Here is a 16,278-nt window from a genome sequence, read left to right on the forward strand (position 1 = left end):
TATTATGTAAGAAATTGCAATAATTTTTCAATATATCAATAATCGCATTATATTTACCTAAGTCAACCGATGTGTGTTTTGAATAATGATTGGAAAATTTACTTTTGTCTAATAAACTTTTCACACGGAACACGGTTATGCTGTTATTTAATTGACTTGACGACAAATTGTAGCTTTTGGTGAACCGCAGGGCTTCTTATGGATTCAATTAGGTGATTGAATTATTTTATGGACGAAAAGAAAGTGTACACAGGTAAGTACACACATAGCTGAGAGTTGCTGTTAAATTTCATACATATATTTTAGATTGTTCAATTGTTGTAAAAAAAAATGTCACTGTGCAAAATTTGATAAACATAATATTTCATATTATAATAATTAGTAATTAACAAAACCATAGTCTTATGTTAATAATCGTCGGAAGCCATCTTCCGCTTTATGGTGTCGTTGCACATAATAATCTGATTTAATAAAACATTTTATGCGCATCGACGAACAAAGGCAAGTATTATAAAAAAAAAACTGTCTTTATTAACTGCCGGTTTAGGGTTGTCAAAAAAAAAAAAAGGAGGAAAAAAGTTTTTTTTTAATTAATCCCAAAAAAGGTTTATGTTGTAATATTTTATACGGTATTAAAATTTATAGACGTGTTAACTTCATTGTTTCTTTGTTTAGGACGGTTTTTTAAACAAAACGGTTCAGTTTAAACATATTATAACAATTCTGGCTAATTTTTTTTTATTATTATTAGAATAACGATTTTTTTATCTTGTAAATTAGTCTGTACTCGTTCCTCTATCGCCCTCTGTCAACGATCCCTTGTTTCCTGTGCTGGTTTATCCAGTGTAAACGTTATTTTCTGCCCCCCTATCTGAATTATTAAGTGGTTTTTTAGCTGAACTGCTACTATTAATAGTAAAAAAACTCCATTGCAGCTTGCGGTCCAAAGGCAATATGCAATGACAAGTTGGCGCGCGCCATGATCGACCTAACCGACTCGTCGTGGCAGCTGCTCTCCGGAATAATGCTCATCGAGGGGGGCGATGATGCAATGTGTTCAATTTCTGTATACATGTAAAATATATATTTATATACACACACAAACGTTGTGCTGTTCAGAGTAGCAATGCACTGTTTATGAGTGTTAAACGTAAATTTTTAACCGAAAACTATGCGCTTGAACCAGGTTGAAACGTTTACAGAATCGATACTAAAATTGGGGAAAAATATATTACTAATATTGTCAATCGAGAAACCGAAATCTTAGAAAAAATTGTGAGATTTTGCACTAAAAATAGAAGAAGTTTGATAATGTTTTTATACCTAACCTAACCAAACCTAACCAAACCTAACCTAACCAAACCTAACCTAATCTAACCTAAACTAACCAGTAAACAAATGAGTAAATCAATTGAGTAAACAAATATAATAAGCAAATCAAGTTAATGAGTAAATATATTGAGTAAACGAGAAAACAAATAGGGTAAACGAGTAAACAAATCGACGCAATTTTAACGGAGTTGGGCAAATTAACAATCAAATAAAATGTTAATTAAAAGAAATTATTAATCAATCATGACAAATATAAGCTATTGGTGTTGGCTAATAATTATGTTCTCGACTAAAACTCATTTAACTAGTAATTGTGATGTTAAATATCATTACTACATTACTAGTTTTAATTAAAATGGAATTAGTAATTTGTTACACTAGTTTGAAATAATTTCAAAGGATTTAAATTTAAATTAAATCCACTAAAAATTAAAAAATAAGATGTATTTTCTTAGAAAATTTATTGAAATTAGCTGTTATGTAATTTCGTAGTTTTTCTTTTATAAAAAAATTTCCGTTTACGACGTTATTTTACAATATTATAAAATTACCATAATATTTAAGTATTTGCCAGAGCTCTGTCGACTTTTTTGAAACTTAAACCGTAACGTATATTTCAATTAACCGTTTAAAATTAAGGAAAATTTGCTGAAAATGTTGACTCGTCAATAACCAGTTTGCATAATTAATTTTATCCTAAACATAGTTCCATTCGAAACTGCTGTCAACTGATTTTTCATAAATTTCTGAACTAGTCACTTTGTGATTAATGAATCGGTGCGATTTAAATTCTGTGCAATTATTTCCAATGAAAACGAGTGTGGTGCGTTTACGGGATCACTCTGTATACGACCTGAGACCGTGAAAATAATGTATTATTATACGATAAAAAAAAACAGAATACCCTTATGCCTTAGCCGCTTGCCGCCGAGTTATAACCCCCCGGCACGCATGCAGGCATACACGTTTGGAGGGAGTGAGCCAGAGCGAGAGTTCCGGTGCCGGAGCGTTATTGTTGTTCGGAAGCAAACACCATGTGCTCGAACAACGGTCGGCAAGCTGCCGCGGTGGGGCCAGGTGTTCGGTGTTCCAACCGTCGACGACCGGTCCACAGTGTACGCGCAGTCGCCATGCCGTGGACATCGTCTCCGCTGTGGTCGTCTTCGCCGTCGTGCCGGTGGCGATGCTGGTGGTTGTGCTGGTGGTGCTGTGCGGTTGCCGTGGTCGTTGGTAATAATTCAAAAGTCGTCGCCGCGGCCGCCGTGCCCTATGCGTCCGTCAACCACACCGTGGCCACCCTGTTGGCCGGCAAGTACGGGCAGCCGGTGTTGGCCGCCGACGACCTGTACGTGGCCGCCCAACCTTACGACGACTGCATAGTGTTTCGCGTGACGGCCAAAACCCGCGGCTTCGTGGCCCTGGGATTCGCCCAGCCCGGCACCGCCGTGGACGTGGTGCTGGTGTGGACCGACGACGAGACCAATGAGCCTCATATACTGGTGAGTACAGGCCACTTTTTCTTAACCTAACCAAACCTAACCTAACCAAACCCAACCTAACCTAACCTAACCTAACCAAACCAAACCTAACCTATTCCTCCAGCCTAAATATTTTACCGGTTTTGCTACGTTCAATTTTGGCCACCTCCCCTCATTTGTAGATAAGCAATATTACACCTTATTATTACACAACCCCCATTATGGTTTTTTTTTTAAATTTAAATAATCGAAACCATTCAATGTATTCAAACAATATAATAAGCTACAATTTTCGTTTACAATAAACTTACCCGCCTGGACCTCTACCTGGTATTAAAAAGACTCTATTATGAACCACTGAACGTTGCGCAATGACAGGTCCTATACAATAGGGGCGCCATGTATAATGTGACTTTCGTGTCTTCCCACTGAATCATATCGTCGAAATAAATGCGTTTGAATATTATTATAATTTAAATAATTAACCGAAGAAAGTTATGCCGGGAAACAAAGTACAGACGGTTGGTATTTGACAGGTACAGCTGTTGTATATTAAGTTTTGACAAATAACACTCTGTGGTAGTGTGTAAGTACCATGTTGTTTGGCACACGAAGGAATGCGTGCAGGATGACTACTACGTGAATGCAATAATAATTGCGAATAATATAATTATTATATTGTCCTCGTGGAATCCAACGTGTTCGAAAATTAATTTACAAACATGAGCACAACTCATTTAAGGCAAATAATCTGAAAATATAAATGACACTATCGCTGCCATGTAGTGATAAAAAAAACACACACACACACACACACACAAGCGGTGAGCTACTGGAATTCAAAAAATGTCTTAAGAAATATTTGCTGAACGTTTTATTTATTTTATTTTTTTACCTGCTCCTTTGACTGAATGAAAAGGGCTGAAAAGAATGAATGGGGCCCAGGTAGTAGGGCGTGTAGTCATATATTACCATGCTGTGTTGTGCTGTACACTCTGTTTGTGCTTGGTAAATGCCAAATACACAAAATTGTATTATATTTACCGTCGCCGACGAAATTATGTACTCAAAAAGGACAGCCATAATGTCTTCCGGTGATAATTATAAATTATAAGACATTGATTGAATATGGTTTCGTTTAATTAGTCCACTCGGTCGGTCTCATATTATTTTTAACGAGATTTAAACTTAATCAGTTTAATTTGTCAAACACAATCGAGCTTTTACGTTTTAAACTTTAGCTGGAAATCCAACCCTTTTTTTTTGTTTTGCTTATAAATCAAGCTAATTAAGTATAAATATGAAATGGTATCTTTGAATTGTGCGTCCGACGGTTTTAGGATTATTATAACATGAACATTTACAAAACTTTGAAAGCAATGTATTAATTATGCTCTTGGAAGTTTGGTAATAAAACGTTCATAATGTTCATCGCTTTCAAACAAACTTGGTGCTCTTTGGGTTTTTTGGCCAACCACCATATTGTGTATAAGTGCTTTAACCGAAAAATGGCTTGCCCAAAATCCAAAAACAACTTTGAAAAGAATTTTTCTTCTTCTTGCTTAATTGTATATTAAACTTTTAGCTTCGATGCGCAGCTGAGCTATTAATGTTTTTGAAATTATGTGTTTTTGAAATTATTAGTTTTTTTTTTTATGTATAACATCATAAATACATTATTTGCTGGATTCAACTTGTCTGTTTAATATGCTGGTCCCACGATTGTGAGCACTGTTTATTCCTGGACACGCAACGGTGAACATATGCTAGTTGATACCTATACTTAGTTTTATATAATCGTGCACAGGTAGCGTTGACTAATTGACTAGCTGTGGTCAATGAGTTTTGCCTTACTTGAATTATTATTATTTTTGTTAGCTATTAAATACAATTATATATCATTCAGATTAGAACGTTAGTCCTAAACTAAGAATGAATTTGTCTCCAATAAATTAAAGGTTAAATTTTTAAATACTAGAAAAAGTACCTAGATGTATTACATGCACAATTTTGGTTCTTTATTTTTGTGCATATTTTGAAATAAAATATAACGGTCTTCACGTTTTCTATTATTTCTATAAAACGCTTTGGGTTGGAATTTAAAAATATTATCAAAATATCAGCATGACAAGTACACGTTAGACGTACATTGATTGATTGATCTAATACTTGGATGAACAGTAATTCGAATGATTTTTTCAAACATATCAAGTACTTTGTATTTAAATTAGTTAGTGACGTATAATTCAGTTATTTATCATGAAGTATAGGATAAAAACAAAATATACGGTGTTATATTATTTCATGTCAAGGAAAAGGTAATGTTTTTTCGTAGTATCGACTTAACGTTAGACACTAAATTTTTGAAAAAAAACTTAATTTACTTATGTTACTTTTGTCGAAGTCCAGGTCGAATGTGGATCAAGACAAAATAACAAGTAAAGTGCACAACTTGTACAGTAATAATGATAACGGTAATATTTCACCGAGTAAATTAAAGTCAGGTTTAAATCGTTACTGTAAATCTAAATTTCTTTAAGTATGCTTTGTTTTTTTTTTCCGTCCAAATTTAATTTAATTTCCCAAATTTTCCATCCTTAACTATATTTTGCTGGCCATAGTCCTATTAAAAACTGCTCTTGACTAGTTTTGATATGGATATGTCTTATGGCTGGGGGTCATTCTGAACATTTGGCCGTCACGTTTTGTGTCACAGTGCTGGCGTCATTATGGATTATAGAGGAGTATTAAGGAATTATGGAGGAGAATGGAGGTGAATTAATAGACATAGTGGGTTAAAGAAAATAGATTAGAGATACTAGATTGCAGGACATACCCATGTATCGATGTATATCTGCATGAAGTGTGGATGCTCTTAACTTTTAACTTGTTTTAGTTAAAGTCTTTATCGTTATTGTTATCATAATTACCATCACTATTATTATTATCATACTCGTCGTTTTCAATTAATAATTGTGAACTGATTCCCTTGCAAAGTTTGTGATGTCGAAGCGCCACGTCCAGGGCGAACGCAGCCAACGGTAGGCTGTTTGTTATCCGTTTTTAAACGAGCCCGTTTGATGGGTTGAAAAAAAATATATACCGTATCCATTAGGCCGGAGGATATTAAACTTTATTACATAAAAAAAAACCACAACTCGTTTTTCTTTCACGGTGCGTTTTCTCAATGAACTGTCTTGAAAAAGGCACGCGCCACTCTCGTGGAACGACTCATCGCAGCCAGGTGCTGCTAGATGGTCACGTCCGGTAATTTCTATACGATGTGATATTATGTTTTTATTTCGGTAAGAAAACCATTTACTCGGAACCGTTAACGTAGGATGAACCCATTTCGGTATCGCTCAGCTAACCACCGGCATCGTGAAAAGTTAATAACGACATTCGACTCGAGTACATAATGTTATATGGCCGAAGCCCGCTAATGGTACACTAGCTGTTGTGGGTTGAAGGAATTGTAAGACGACCGATTATTTGAACGAGTACTGTTTAACGCAAGTCTATTTTTTAATCGCCCGACAAGATACATTTTCCATTCGCCAAGTTGTAGGAAAGTTTTTGAAATATTTAACTTTAGGCCAAAGGTTGAATTTTTTAAAGGTATTTCCAACTGCACGAAAATATTTGCTTATAAATTGTATTACGAATAAATCATTTAATGAAAATCTAGCGTTCGCACTGTGTTACGCTCAATTATTTGCTATTCGCCATTTAAAAACGTTCAATTAAATATCATAATATTATTCAATGGGCAATTTATGAGATTTCGGTTGTATCTAAAGAATCTCTTGCTCTATTCTTTAATGAGTGTAAACTAATCGAGTAGATGAGTAAATATCTCTAAAAAAAAAATTAAGAGTATCCACACTTCTTAAACGTGACGGACAAATGTTCAGAATGACCCTAAGCCATAAGACAAAATGTCTTAAGAATTTTTTTGGTCGACTTAAAGACACTATACCGCGTTAAAAAATAGTATTATAACGTCCTACAAGTTTCCAGCCAATTGCAGAAGGAGACTATATTATATTTTAATAAAATGCACAACATTTGTTCACTTTTGGTCGAGTGACACGACACGTGTGAGGGCGATGGCGACAAACATCATATACATAATATAATGTTCTTACAACAATAATATTCTCATCACAACGGATGACTTTCATAAAACACAAATTCTTTGCAACGACTGAGGAGGATAATAATGGGGGGGAGGGGGGGGGAAATTAAATTAAATAAAGGTAACGACAAACGACGACTAATGCAATTTACTCGAGACTGTAATAATATAGAGGGCATTTAAATATTGTATCACCGGTTTATTGAGGAATGTACACTGGAATTCCGTAAATGTATTACCTACTCAATTATTATATTATGTAGGTATTAATACCTAACCCACGGACAAAGTTCAACACAACTAACAGTGTTATACGCAGTTGGATAATTCGCACGATATACAATCAAGCAGAAAAAAAAAATATGTAGGTTTAGTTTGCTTACTTGAAAATAAAAATATTTTTTCAACCGTCGGCGGCTTGGTTATTGTCCTTCAAATAATAAATGCGTTGATCCCTTTCGACGTAACTGGTTTCCGCCGGTTCCCACGAGACTTTTTCGATCATCTCACAATACTCAGGGTCTTTTTTTTTTTTTTTTTATTCGTGAGAAAAACAACATAATTTTATTATCGTGCCCGAGCCAACCCAACGCACTCGTTTTATATTCTGTAATTCTTATTTCGGCTCTTACACAGTATATAGCAAAACGTCCTGTGAGAAAATTCTCAGGGGCAATGATTTTTCCGCATAACTTCACCTTGAACGACGCCGCTTGTATTATCTAAGGAATTCCGGATCACCACTACATATATATATATATATATATATATATATTCAAGTAAACACACACTTGCACGCGTATATACTTTAATCTATTTTGGTTATTCGAAAAATAACTTCCATTGTAAGATCTATAAATTACATGGTAATTACTCGTAGTTAGACCTACTCAAAGTAACTCGGGTAAACCAAAAAGTATTTTTCTTTTTTTTTAAACAATAAAAAGATTTACATTTTTTCACTGCATGATATTGATTAAAACAAAACTGTTGTGTATCATTACTTGATTTCTTTCTCAATTTTAGTTGCACATAAAACTAACCATTCCATCAACCAAACATAACATAACCTAACCTAACTTAACCGAACATAACCGAATTTAAATGAGTAAATAAATTGATAAATTAAAGCGTAAAACAGTATTTTAATGGGACAGATTTTTAACCCTTCACTGAAGGTTTCATGATAATTGTTTTAAACTGACAACCGTCCATAAGATACATTCGTGTTAAGAATTAATAACTTGTGAAATCAACAAGATTTTCATACACCCACATTTTCTTATACATTTTCAATACTAAATATAATAATTTTCATCTGAGCAAAAAAAACGGTTGTTTTTATTATTAAACCAACAGTTTAGTATAATCAAAAAAATCCAGACAACATACGGCAAGCATTTATAATTGCTTTTGTTTTCAAACAACTTAGTTGTACAAACCGTTAATTTTTAATCACGTGAAACATGCACCTGCTGTTTTTTTTTTACCAGAAAACTGTGGAATTTTATTATACTAAATAAGAAGCGAAAACGGAATTTCTTAAGTGTTTCGCCCATTTGGGACGATTCCGGTTTTCGGCAGTTATAAATAAAATACGTCAACACTTTAAATAAACGTCTTAAACCAAGTCCGGTGTTACAGTATACAGTTATAAGTAGTCAGTTAAGTTGATTTTAATCGCTAAGAAGCAAGGTATATACAGCAACAAAAAGTCGTGGGAATATAGTTTATACAAATGTATGAAACATTTAGTTTTTTGTCCAATTATTGATTGTCTTAATAATATTTTTCATAGATTGTATTAGAAATAATATATTGTTTAATAAAAAAAACTAGCGCTTATACAATGCTATTGCTCAAATATATTTTGTTCTCCACCATTTGAAACAATATTGATTAATTTATGAGAATTTAGTTGTATCTAAGTATCTTGGTTAGGTTAGGTTAGCATTTAACAAAAATGTATTATGAAATGGATAGCATGTATCAGAATGGAACCAAACCACTGTTAACTGTTAATCTAAATTCTTTATAGAATAAATTTGGTTTTAGCTAGGTGTTTTGGTCGGCTCCTAGTCATGTTCAGAATTGCTCTTATCTCGTTGTTCGACAATTTTCTGGACTAGTTCATACCTGATAAATGGCGTCCAAATGTCATAACTGTAAAATGATAACTATGGCATTTCCGAACACGTGCTTGCATCTATGATGTAATAAATAATACAATTATGTTGTTTTTTTTTTGTAGGATATGCATGGCAAAAACGACGGGGGTCTTATGCCGGAGAAGGATGTAAGCCAAGACTACGAGCTGTTGGCTTCCGTTCAAAATGGCTCCCACATTTCCGTTGTCTTCCGGAGGGCTTGGGACACCTGCGACACACACGATGACGTCGTGTTTCAAGTATGTATATATACAAATTTTATCATTATTATACTTAGAGAACTAAAGGTATCAATTAACCTACTATTATATTTCACATTTCCCGTCATACCTACCACACACGCTACTACTACAGCCAATTGTTTGTTTTTGTTATATGCAAAATCGATTCAGTGTTTGTAGAAATATAACATTTTTGTCTTCGACGAGAACTACCCAATCGTTGTTTTCAATGTACATTAACTATCAACCGCCGACGTCACTGTCACTGTTATTTATATAAGGATTAAGCCAATCAACGCTATGCATTGTTTCCGGTGGGTACTGGGCTCCTGTCATTTATCTCCAATAGTATTTCTAGCTTTTGTCTGTTGGCGATTGTTTGGCAATTCAATGCGATTTGAATAATTGGCTTACAAATGGATGTCTTATTTAATGATTTATTGAAATACGCAGTCGAGGAACTCTTGTTTGGAGTATATTTTTTTTTCAAATTAATATATTCGCTTTGAAGGAACACTCTAGTAGTAGTAGTAGTACTCTGGAGTAAGTTTGGAAGTTTTAATCGTGTGGCAATTTTGGCGAAAACTTTAACCAAATAGAGAGTAGAAAATGGCCGAGCGAACTTGTGAAATCGTTTCTTTTTAACTGCGCTATGGCTAATAAACTTTCTGGTAACAACGTCGTTGTAGAGACTTGGACAATTTTTCGTCGAAAACCGGCAAATGTATAAAATGAATATATAAACGCAACGACACGTTGAAAGCGGTATGCATGCGTGGATACAATAGCATCACAGTTCTAATTTGTATTCATCGGAACGCTTGCAAACGGCCCAATGCATTTTGATTGCCACTAGACGCGAGAACGTTTGTTGCTGCCGGTACGCTGCAGAGACACCTGCTCAAGTGTGTACAAACAACAGACCCAGGAATAATAGGAATCGTTTTAATGATACGGTTGGTCGCCGATGCAGTACATTTTTGCTGTACAACAGCCGGCTTGTATGGCCACAACGGTTATATCTCTGATAATTATTCTAAAACTTGTACGGTATACTTTTTTGACGGTTGAAATTTCGGCGCAGGCCAGCGTTCTGGATTAACCGGATCATTCTTCTAGCACGAATGCATCAACACGGTGTGAGGTAGGAGCCATGCAAAAGGTGTCCCAAAACCAGTTGAGAGTAGTGTAGAGTGTAGTTCAATTAATTGGCTTGCGATGAGAGCTCCGAGAAATCATTTGGTGAAGAATTAACATGGTAACTAATGATTTTGATCGACCTTTTTCCATGCTGCAATTTCCTGCCTCAGCAGTGGATCAAAATGCCGAACCCAAGTCTCATCGCATGGACCTCTTCAATCTGAATCCCCGTGCAATGATTCATTTGCTCCTACTTAGGCTGCTCTTTTTTTGAGAGATTTGCAACGAATGGCTGAATGACGATCCCCTATAGGTTAGGTTATCCCCTGGATTTGATGAGTTTGATTCGGTATTATAACCCACTGCTGAAGCAATGCAAAACTGTCAGTTTTTGTTGAGAAAATTAAAATAATTTCTCTGTGAATTCTTTACCAAATCAGCTCGTGGATCACTCTATCGTTAGCCGCTGACAACCAGCACTACTATTGAAACTGAGCACTACTCTCAGATACTAAAGGCAATGGAACCTATCAAATAGCAATACATCCGACATCGATGGCCTGATAATGGAAGCAAGGTTGAATTGTGCTAACTGGTTTGCTGTACTTGATACCAATTGGCATCAATTATAATTTTTCTGCGATTCGGCCATCTTCAACATAATATATTATGTGCTACTCTGTTACTGGCTGCGTACTTTGTTGGGTTTTCTTGGCAACTATGACGAATACGGTCGCATAACCCTGAACGTGATACGAATGCTTCAGCGAACAAGGTATCATAAAAAATGAAAAATTAAATTATAATATTATTATAATTATTTGTTTCGGTTATTGCGTTCATGTTTAAACAATAGCTCTGGTCAACGACCGTCGCTACTGCACTAAATTAGTATTATTTAATACAATATTATAATTTCATTTCTATCATGAATTTATTTTTTTTTTTATTTCTCGTGAGAATGGAAAATATATAATGTATGATTTCGTCCAATAATATTTTCTTCGAAAACCATGCTTCGCAGTATGAACTTTTATTTTGCTCGTAAATGGTTATTATGTAATGTTTATGCGCACAATAATAAATTCTTGTTAACAAGGAAATAGCGGGGCTTACATGTTTTCTTTATAGCTTAGGGTATTACGAAGGTCGTGGATTTTCGATCCGACGAATTTGTATTTCATACAAATGTGTATTGATGTAGTTATGGTGAAATTCGCTAGTCACCAAGTATTTTTCTTTAGAGTCTAGTGCAATATCATCTACCAATGTATTATAAAACTTCAATTCCACATTCATAAAACAAATATGATTTAATAATTTCTAAATAGCTTTTTTTGCCACTTTAATTCATTAGCCAACAGGAGAGCGACCTGACCTAGAATATGACGTTATTTTTAAAAAATTATGTAATTGTTTTTTGTTGTAAATTATATAGAATGACACTATGAGAATGCTTTGGACATTGAGTGATCGAGATCCAATCGACAGACAATATACAGAGGCTCTTAAATTAGGAGATTCGTGGAGGGGCACTCAGAGCTTTCATCCGAAAGGCTCCAAGTACAGACCGAACACAGATTACTATGATCGATGGGACGTCACAATGGACAATGTAAACGAAATCGAATTCTCGAAAATAAAATTATATGCGCATATTTCCTAACCGATTATTTGTATTTTTTTTTTCTTTTAGTTGTATCTTAAGGACAACATCGATACGCTTTACTGGTGTAAGATTTTCAGAGCACCTAATATCACATCGAAAAATCATATCGTAGGAGTAAGTATAATGAATAGATGTGACTTTATTATATCACAAGCTATAGGAATGAGTATTCTAAAAACTCTTAATTTAACTATTGTAGTTGAATCATTTTCATTTTCATGTTATTAATTTATGTGAGTTATGTCTTTGGAATTTTGGTAATAGATCATAACTATGTCTGGACATATTTCTACTGGATTTTTCCTGGACCACATGTAAATGATAATTTAACTAATTTCAAAAATATTTTCATTAGTTTGTGCCATTGCTGAACCCCGACACACGAAGTCTTATTCATCACATGATACTGTACGAGTGCGACGATGGACCAGACACAATGGAACGGTACGTGACGCTAAAAGGTGAACAATGTTACGGCAACAACATGCCTGACGATTGGAACAAGTGTGTTTCGCCAGTGGTAACGTGGGCAATGGGTTCTGACGGTCAGTTCTTGCCCAAACATATTGGCGTTCCCATCAAAGACAGGCACTTGTATTACATGTTAGAAGTACACTACGATAACCCTACATTAAGAAAAGGTATGCAATTTTTGTATGAACCATTATCTGGTTTACACTGTACTTGGGTTTTTGAAAAATTGGCATCACACAACCTGCTGAATCTAACCTAACCTAACCGTTCTTTGTGTAGTTATGGACAATTCGGGCGTCAGGGTGTACCATACGGATCACTTAAGGGCAAACGACGCAGGCATTATGGCTGTCGGTATGGCCGTGTCGCCGATGCACATAATTCCACCTAGACAAGTCCACTACAAGACGTCCAGTCTGTGTGACAAAGACTGCACTAACGTTATGTTCCCCGAACGAGGAGTGAAGATCACTTCGGTTCTTTTGCACGCACACCAAGCGTCCAGAAAGCTCAAACTTCGACACATCAGGCACGACCAAGAAATGGCCACCATAGCCAAGGTAACAAACCGACCGGGATCAACCAAGATAATTGATGAGATTTGTTTAACAAAGCCGGAAAACCATGAATATCATGCTTCTAAATTTCAGCTTTAGCTAAAAACCTCACGAATTTTTTTTCCCCAGCAAACGTGTTTTAATTTTCATTTTTGTCTCAGGACGACCGCTACGACTTTGGCTATCAACAAGCCAGAGAGTTGGCCAATGAAGTAACCGTATATCCCGGAGACGAACTCATCACCGAGTGCGTGTACAACACTGAAGACAGACCGCATCTGACTCACGTGAGTAGTATTTAAGTGCAATCGTTTGATTTCAACGGTTAAACTGCTGTGGTAATAAAGTTTTTGTCGTCACGAATCCTAAACTTTATCTTAACGCAGGGAGGCTATTCGACCAAACAGGAAATGTGCTTGGCTTTCGTCACGTATTATCCGCGAACGCCGTTGGCCAGTTGCTTCAGCATGACTCCCGTGCCATTCTTTTTCGAGACGTTCGGCGTCCAACAGTTTTTAGATTACAACATGGAAGGCGTCGAGAAGATCTTTTTGAAATTAGCCGAAAGCTCGTAAGTCAAGTTTAATAAGCTTATTTCTACTAGAAGAGAGAGTAGAAATGATAAAGAAGATGGGGAAAATCACATAATATGTGGTTTATGTCACATGAGAGAAATAATAAAAGAAAAATAAAGAACGAGATTATGGCCAGACGGGTAAAAGATGTAATTTCTTTTGGTATCAGAACAAGGCCATTAAACCAGGGGGGACGAGGGATAATAGGGCTGATACGTCGATGTCACAAGGAAAAATTGACAGGAATAACTGTCGTTTGAACTGCCACGACTGTAAAGTAGTTTTCTGGGTAGATGTCACGATAAGGGATGAGAAGTCCATGTCGATTAAGGAAGAATGCAGTTGAAGTGGCTAGGGAATCAGCTGTTACGTTGCCAATGATCTTAGAGTGACCTGGAACCCAGAGCAATTGACACACACGGAACAAGAGAGATCTAATGTTGGGAATAAGGAAGGATATTTTAAAGGGATTGGAGGAGAGAGCTGGTCAGGAAACTACTTTTATTAGAGAGAAATGAAAAAGAAGAGTATAGATTATACAATGAGGTGGTATACTCCGCACTTGTTGGACGGGCTATTAGCATATTGCAAAACTATGTGATCACATTGACCAATTAGTTGTTTGTATTTTTTTAGGACTGCGAAGCCGCCAACCAAAACGACCACGCCGTTGATAGCGCCGGCGTTCGACAGTGAAAAATCTCTGGAAGAACTCAACCAGGCACACATTTCGTACTTAATGAAGCAGCCTTCGTTCACGATCGAAGAAAACAGCGAACCCAATCTGTTTAGGGATTTGGAAATTATGGAGCCCGTGGAATTCCAAAACAAAACGTTTCAACAACATTTGGAAAACATACCGTGGGAAGACAGTCTTCTGACCAGGAACATTGAAAGCCGACTTATCACCGGCAAACACATGACCTTTTGCCGTTTGCAAAACGACACATTAGCACTAGTAAGTTTCACAAAAATATTGTCAGTCATCCACTAAATCCACAACTTAATATTGATAAAGTCCCAAAAATGTAGCTGGTCAAAATTACCTACTTATGATTGAAAGGAGAGTTAAGTGACTGAAAAACCACATCCAAAAATTCACCATATCAGCACGTTTTGACTGATAACAATCTCCTTCCCAGGCAAAGTCAATTGTCAGGAATTGCTGACTCCTTAAAAGCATATTACTCAAACCATCCCTACCATGGCGGTAAATTCAAAACTTGACAGTACAGTGAGGTACCATTGTTGGAATACACTTCACATATGTAATCCCATAGGTTGATTAGATAGTATTTCTCAAAAAGTCATCCTTTAGCAATGCTTTTTTTCAAGCGACCTAACACTATGTCAGAAGGCGGCAAACTAAGGGTGTGAGGAAATAATGATTAATTGATCGGTTTTTTTTTTTTGAAGCATGTTAACGATTCTGACTGACACATTTTTCTGACCTAAATGTGTCCTTAAAAGGACAATTTTTGAGATATGAAAAAAAATAATGAGATGGTCTTATTTTTGTTTTACAGATGATGAATACTTATGCGTATCCCAACTTCACAGCTTACAACGAGCCAAAAATCACAGATGAGGCATGCGTGCCACTTTCAAACAAATTCCAAAACTCGTCGCCGATCCTGAATAGTTCCTATGTATTGATTTTATTAAGCACCGCACTGATTTATACATTAGATATTAAAATTGTTTAAATAAAGTCCACTCATTCATTGTGTAGTTTATAGCATGTAAGTTCAAGTCAATATTACCAAAGTATGTTTGTACATAATTTAGTATAGTTTTTTTTTTTTAATAAAATAATATTAAAATTTTGTGATTGCTCTGTCACTTATTAGACTATTATATGAAAACTTATTTATCGTCATGTCGCCTTGCCCATTCATTTGGACTTAAGGTCTGAAAATTAGAAAACCCCCAAAAAAGGGTCAATTATTTCAGATCTATGACCCCCTTTGAATCCTTGCCTTTTTTCCCCCAGTTCTTTTCTTTAAATTATCTACTTTAAGCTTTAAGCTGCGAACTACTTATTTTCAATAGTTATTAATATTCTATAACTACTAAATTCAATGATTATATTTTTCCTTACTTAAGTACAGGCCACTTAAAGCAAAATGTATGTTTTAAAATTGTTGAGACACCTAATTATCTAATAAAACGTTTACAATTCCACTTTATTTCCAATTTTTTTATTACATTACTCGTTTTAAATGTATTATATACTGTAATAAAAAATAACTATTTTAAGAAATAACTATAATAGATCACAAAAAATTCCACAAATCAATACATAAAATTATCTAATTATAATTAAATTATACAATTACTGTCAACTGGAAAAATACTATTTTTTTTTTTTAAACCGCGATTAAATATATGTATAAATTATTTTTTCAGTGTCCCTAATTTAGTAGTCAATTTATTAATTTGACATAGTGAAATAATAATATTATTAATGAACCATCACTTGCCTGGTTATTGACTAAATCTTGTCGAGAAGACAACTTTTTTTAG

The 16,278-nt window shown here is 35.2% G+C and overlaps 1 protein-coding gene across 1 annotated transcript; it reads left to right on the forward strand.

Moving 5' to 3' along the window:
• Nucleotides 1-2,464: 2,464 nt before the first annotated feature.
• Nucleotides 2,465-15,514, forward strand: LOC126836924 (MOXD1 homolog 1-like). Its single transcript, XM_050570646.1, has 10 exons — nucleotides 2,465-2,831; nucleotides 9,200-9,355; nucleotides 11,916-12,092; nucleotides 12,174-12,260; nucleotides 12,502-12,787; nucleotides 12,900-13,180; nucleotides 13,339-13,464; nucleotides 13,564-13,748; nucleotides 14,389-14,710; nucleotides 15,279-15,514. The coding sequence occupies exons 2-10, from the start codon at nucleotides 9,203-9,205 to the stop codon at nucleotides 15,456-15,458; spliced, it is 1,797 nt and encodes a 598-aa protein (XP_050426603.1). The 5' UTR covers nucleotides 2,465-2,831; nucleotides 9,200-9,202; the 3' UTR covers nucleotides 15,459-15,514.
• The last annotated feature ends 764 nt before the right edge of the window (nucleotides 15,515-16,278 follow it).

Source organism: Adelges cooleyi, unplaced genomic scaffold (assembly GCF_023614345.1).
Source record: "Adelges cooleyi isolate 19-005CV unplaced genomic scaffold, UGA_ACOO_1.1 ACOO_flye_CR_arks_rails_tigmint_CR_PRNA_10, whole genome shotgun sequence".
In the NCBI taxonomy this organism is placed as follows: Eukaryota; Metazoa; Arthropoda; class Insecta; order Hemiptera; family Adelgidae; genus Adelges; species Adelges cooleyi.

Excerpts from the sequence above, each read along its gene's own strand:
- LOC126836924 (XM_050570646.1), top strand. The coding sequence starts at position 9,203 with ATGCATGGCAAAAACGACGGGGGTCTTATGCCGGAGAAGGATGTAAGC. Across the intron at positions 9,356-11,915 it reads ACGATGACGTCGTGTTTCAA|AATGACACTATGAGAATGCT; the intron begins GTATGTATATAT and ends TAAATTATATAG. Across the intron at positions 13,465-13,563 it reads ACAGACCGCATCTGACTCAC|GGAGGCTATTCGACCAAACA; the intron begins GTGAGTAGTATT and ends ATCTTAACGCAG.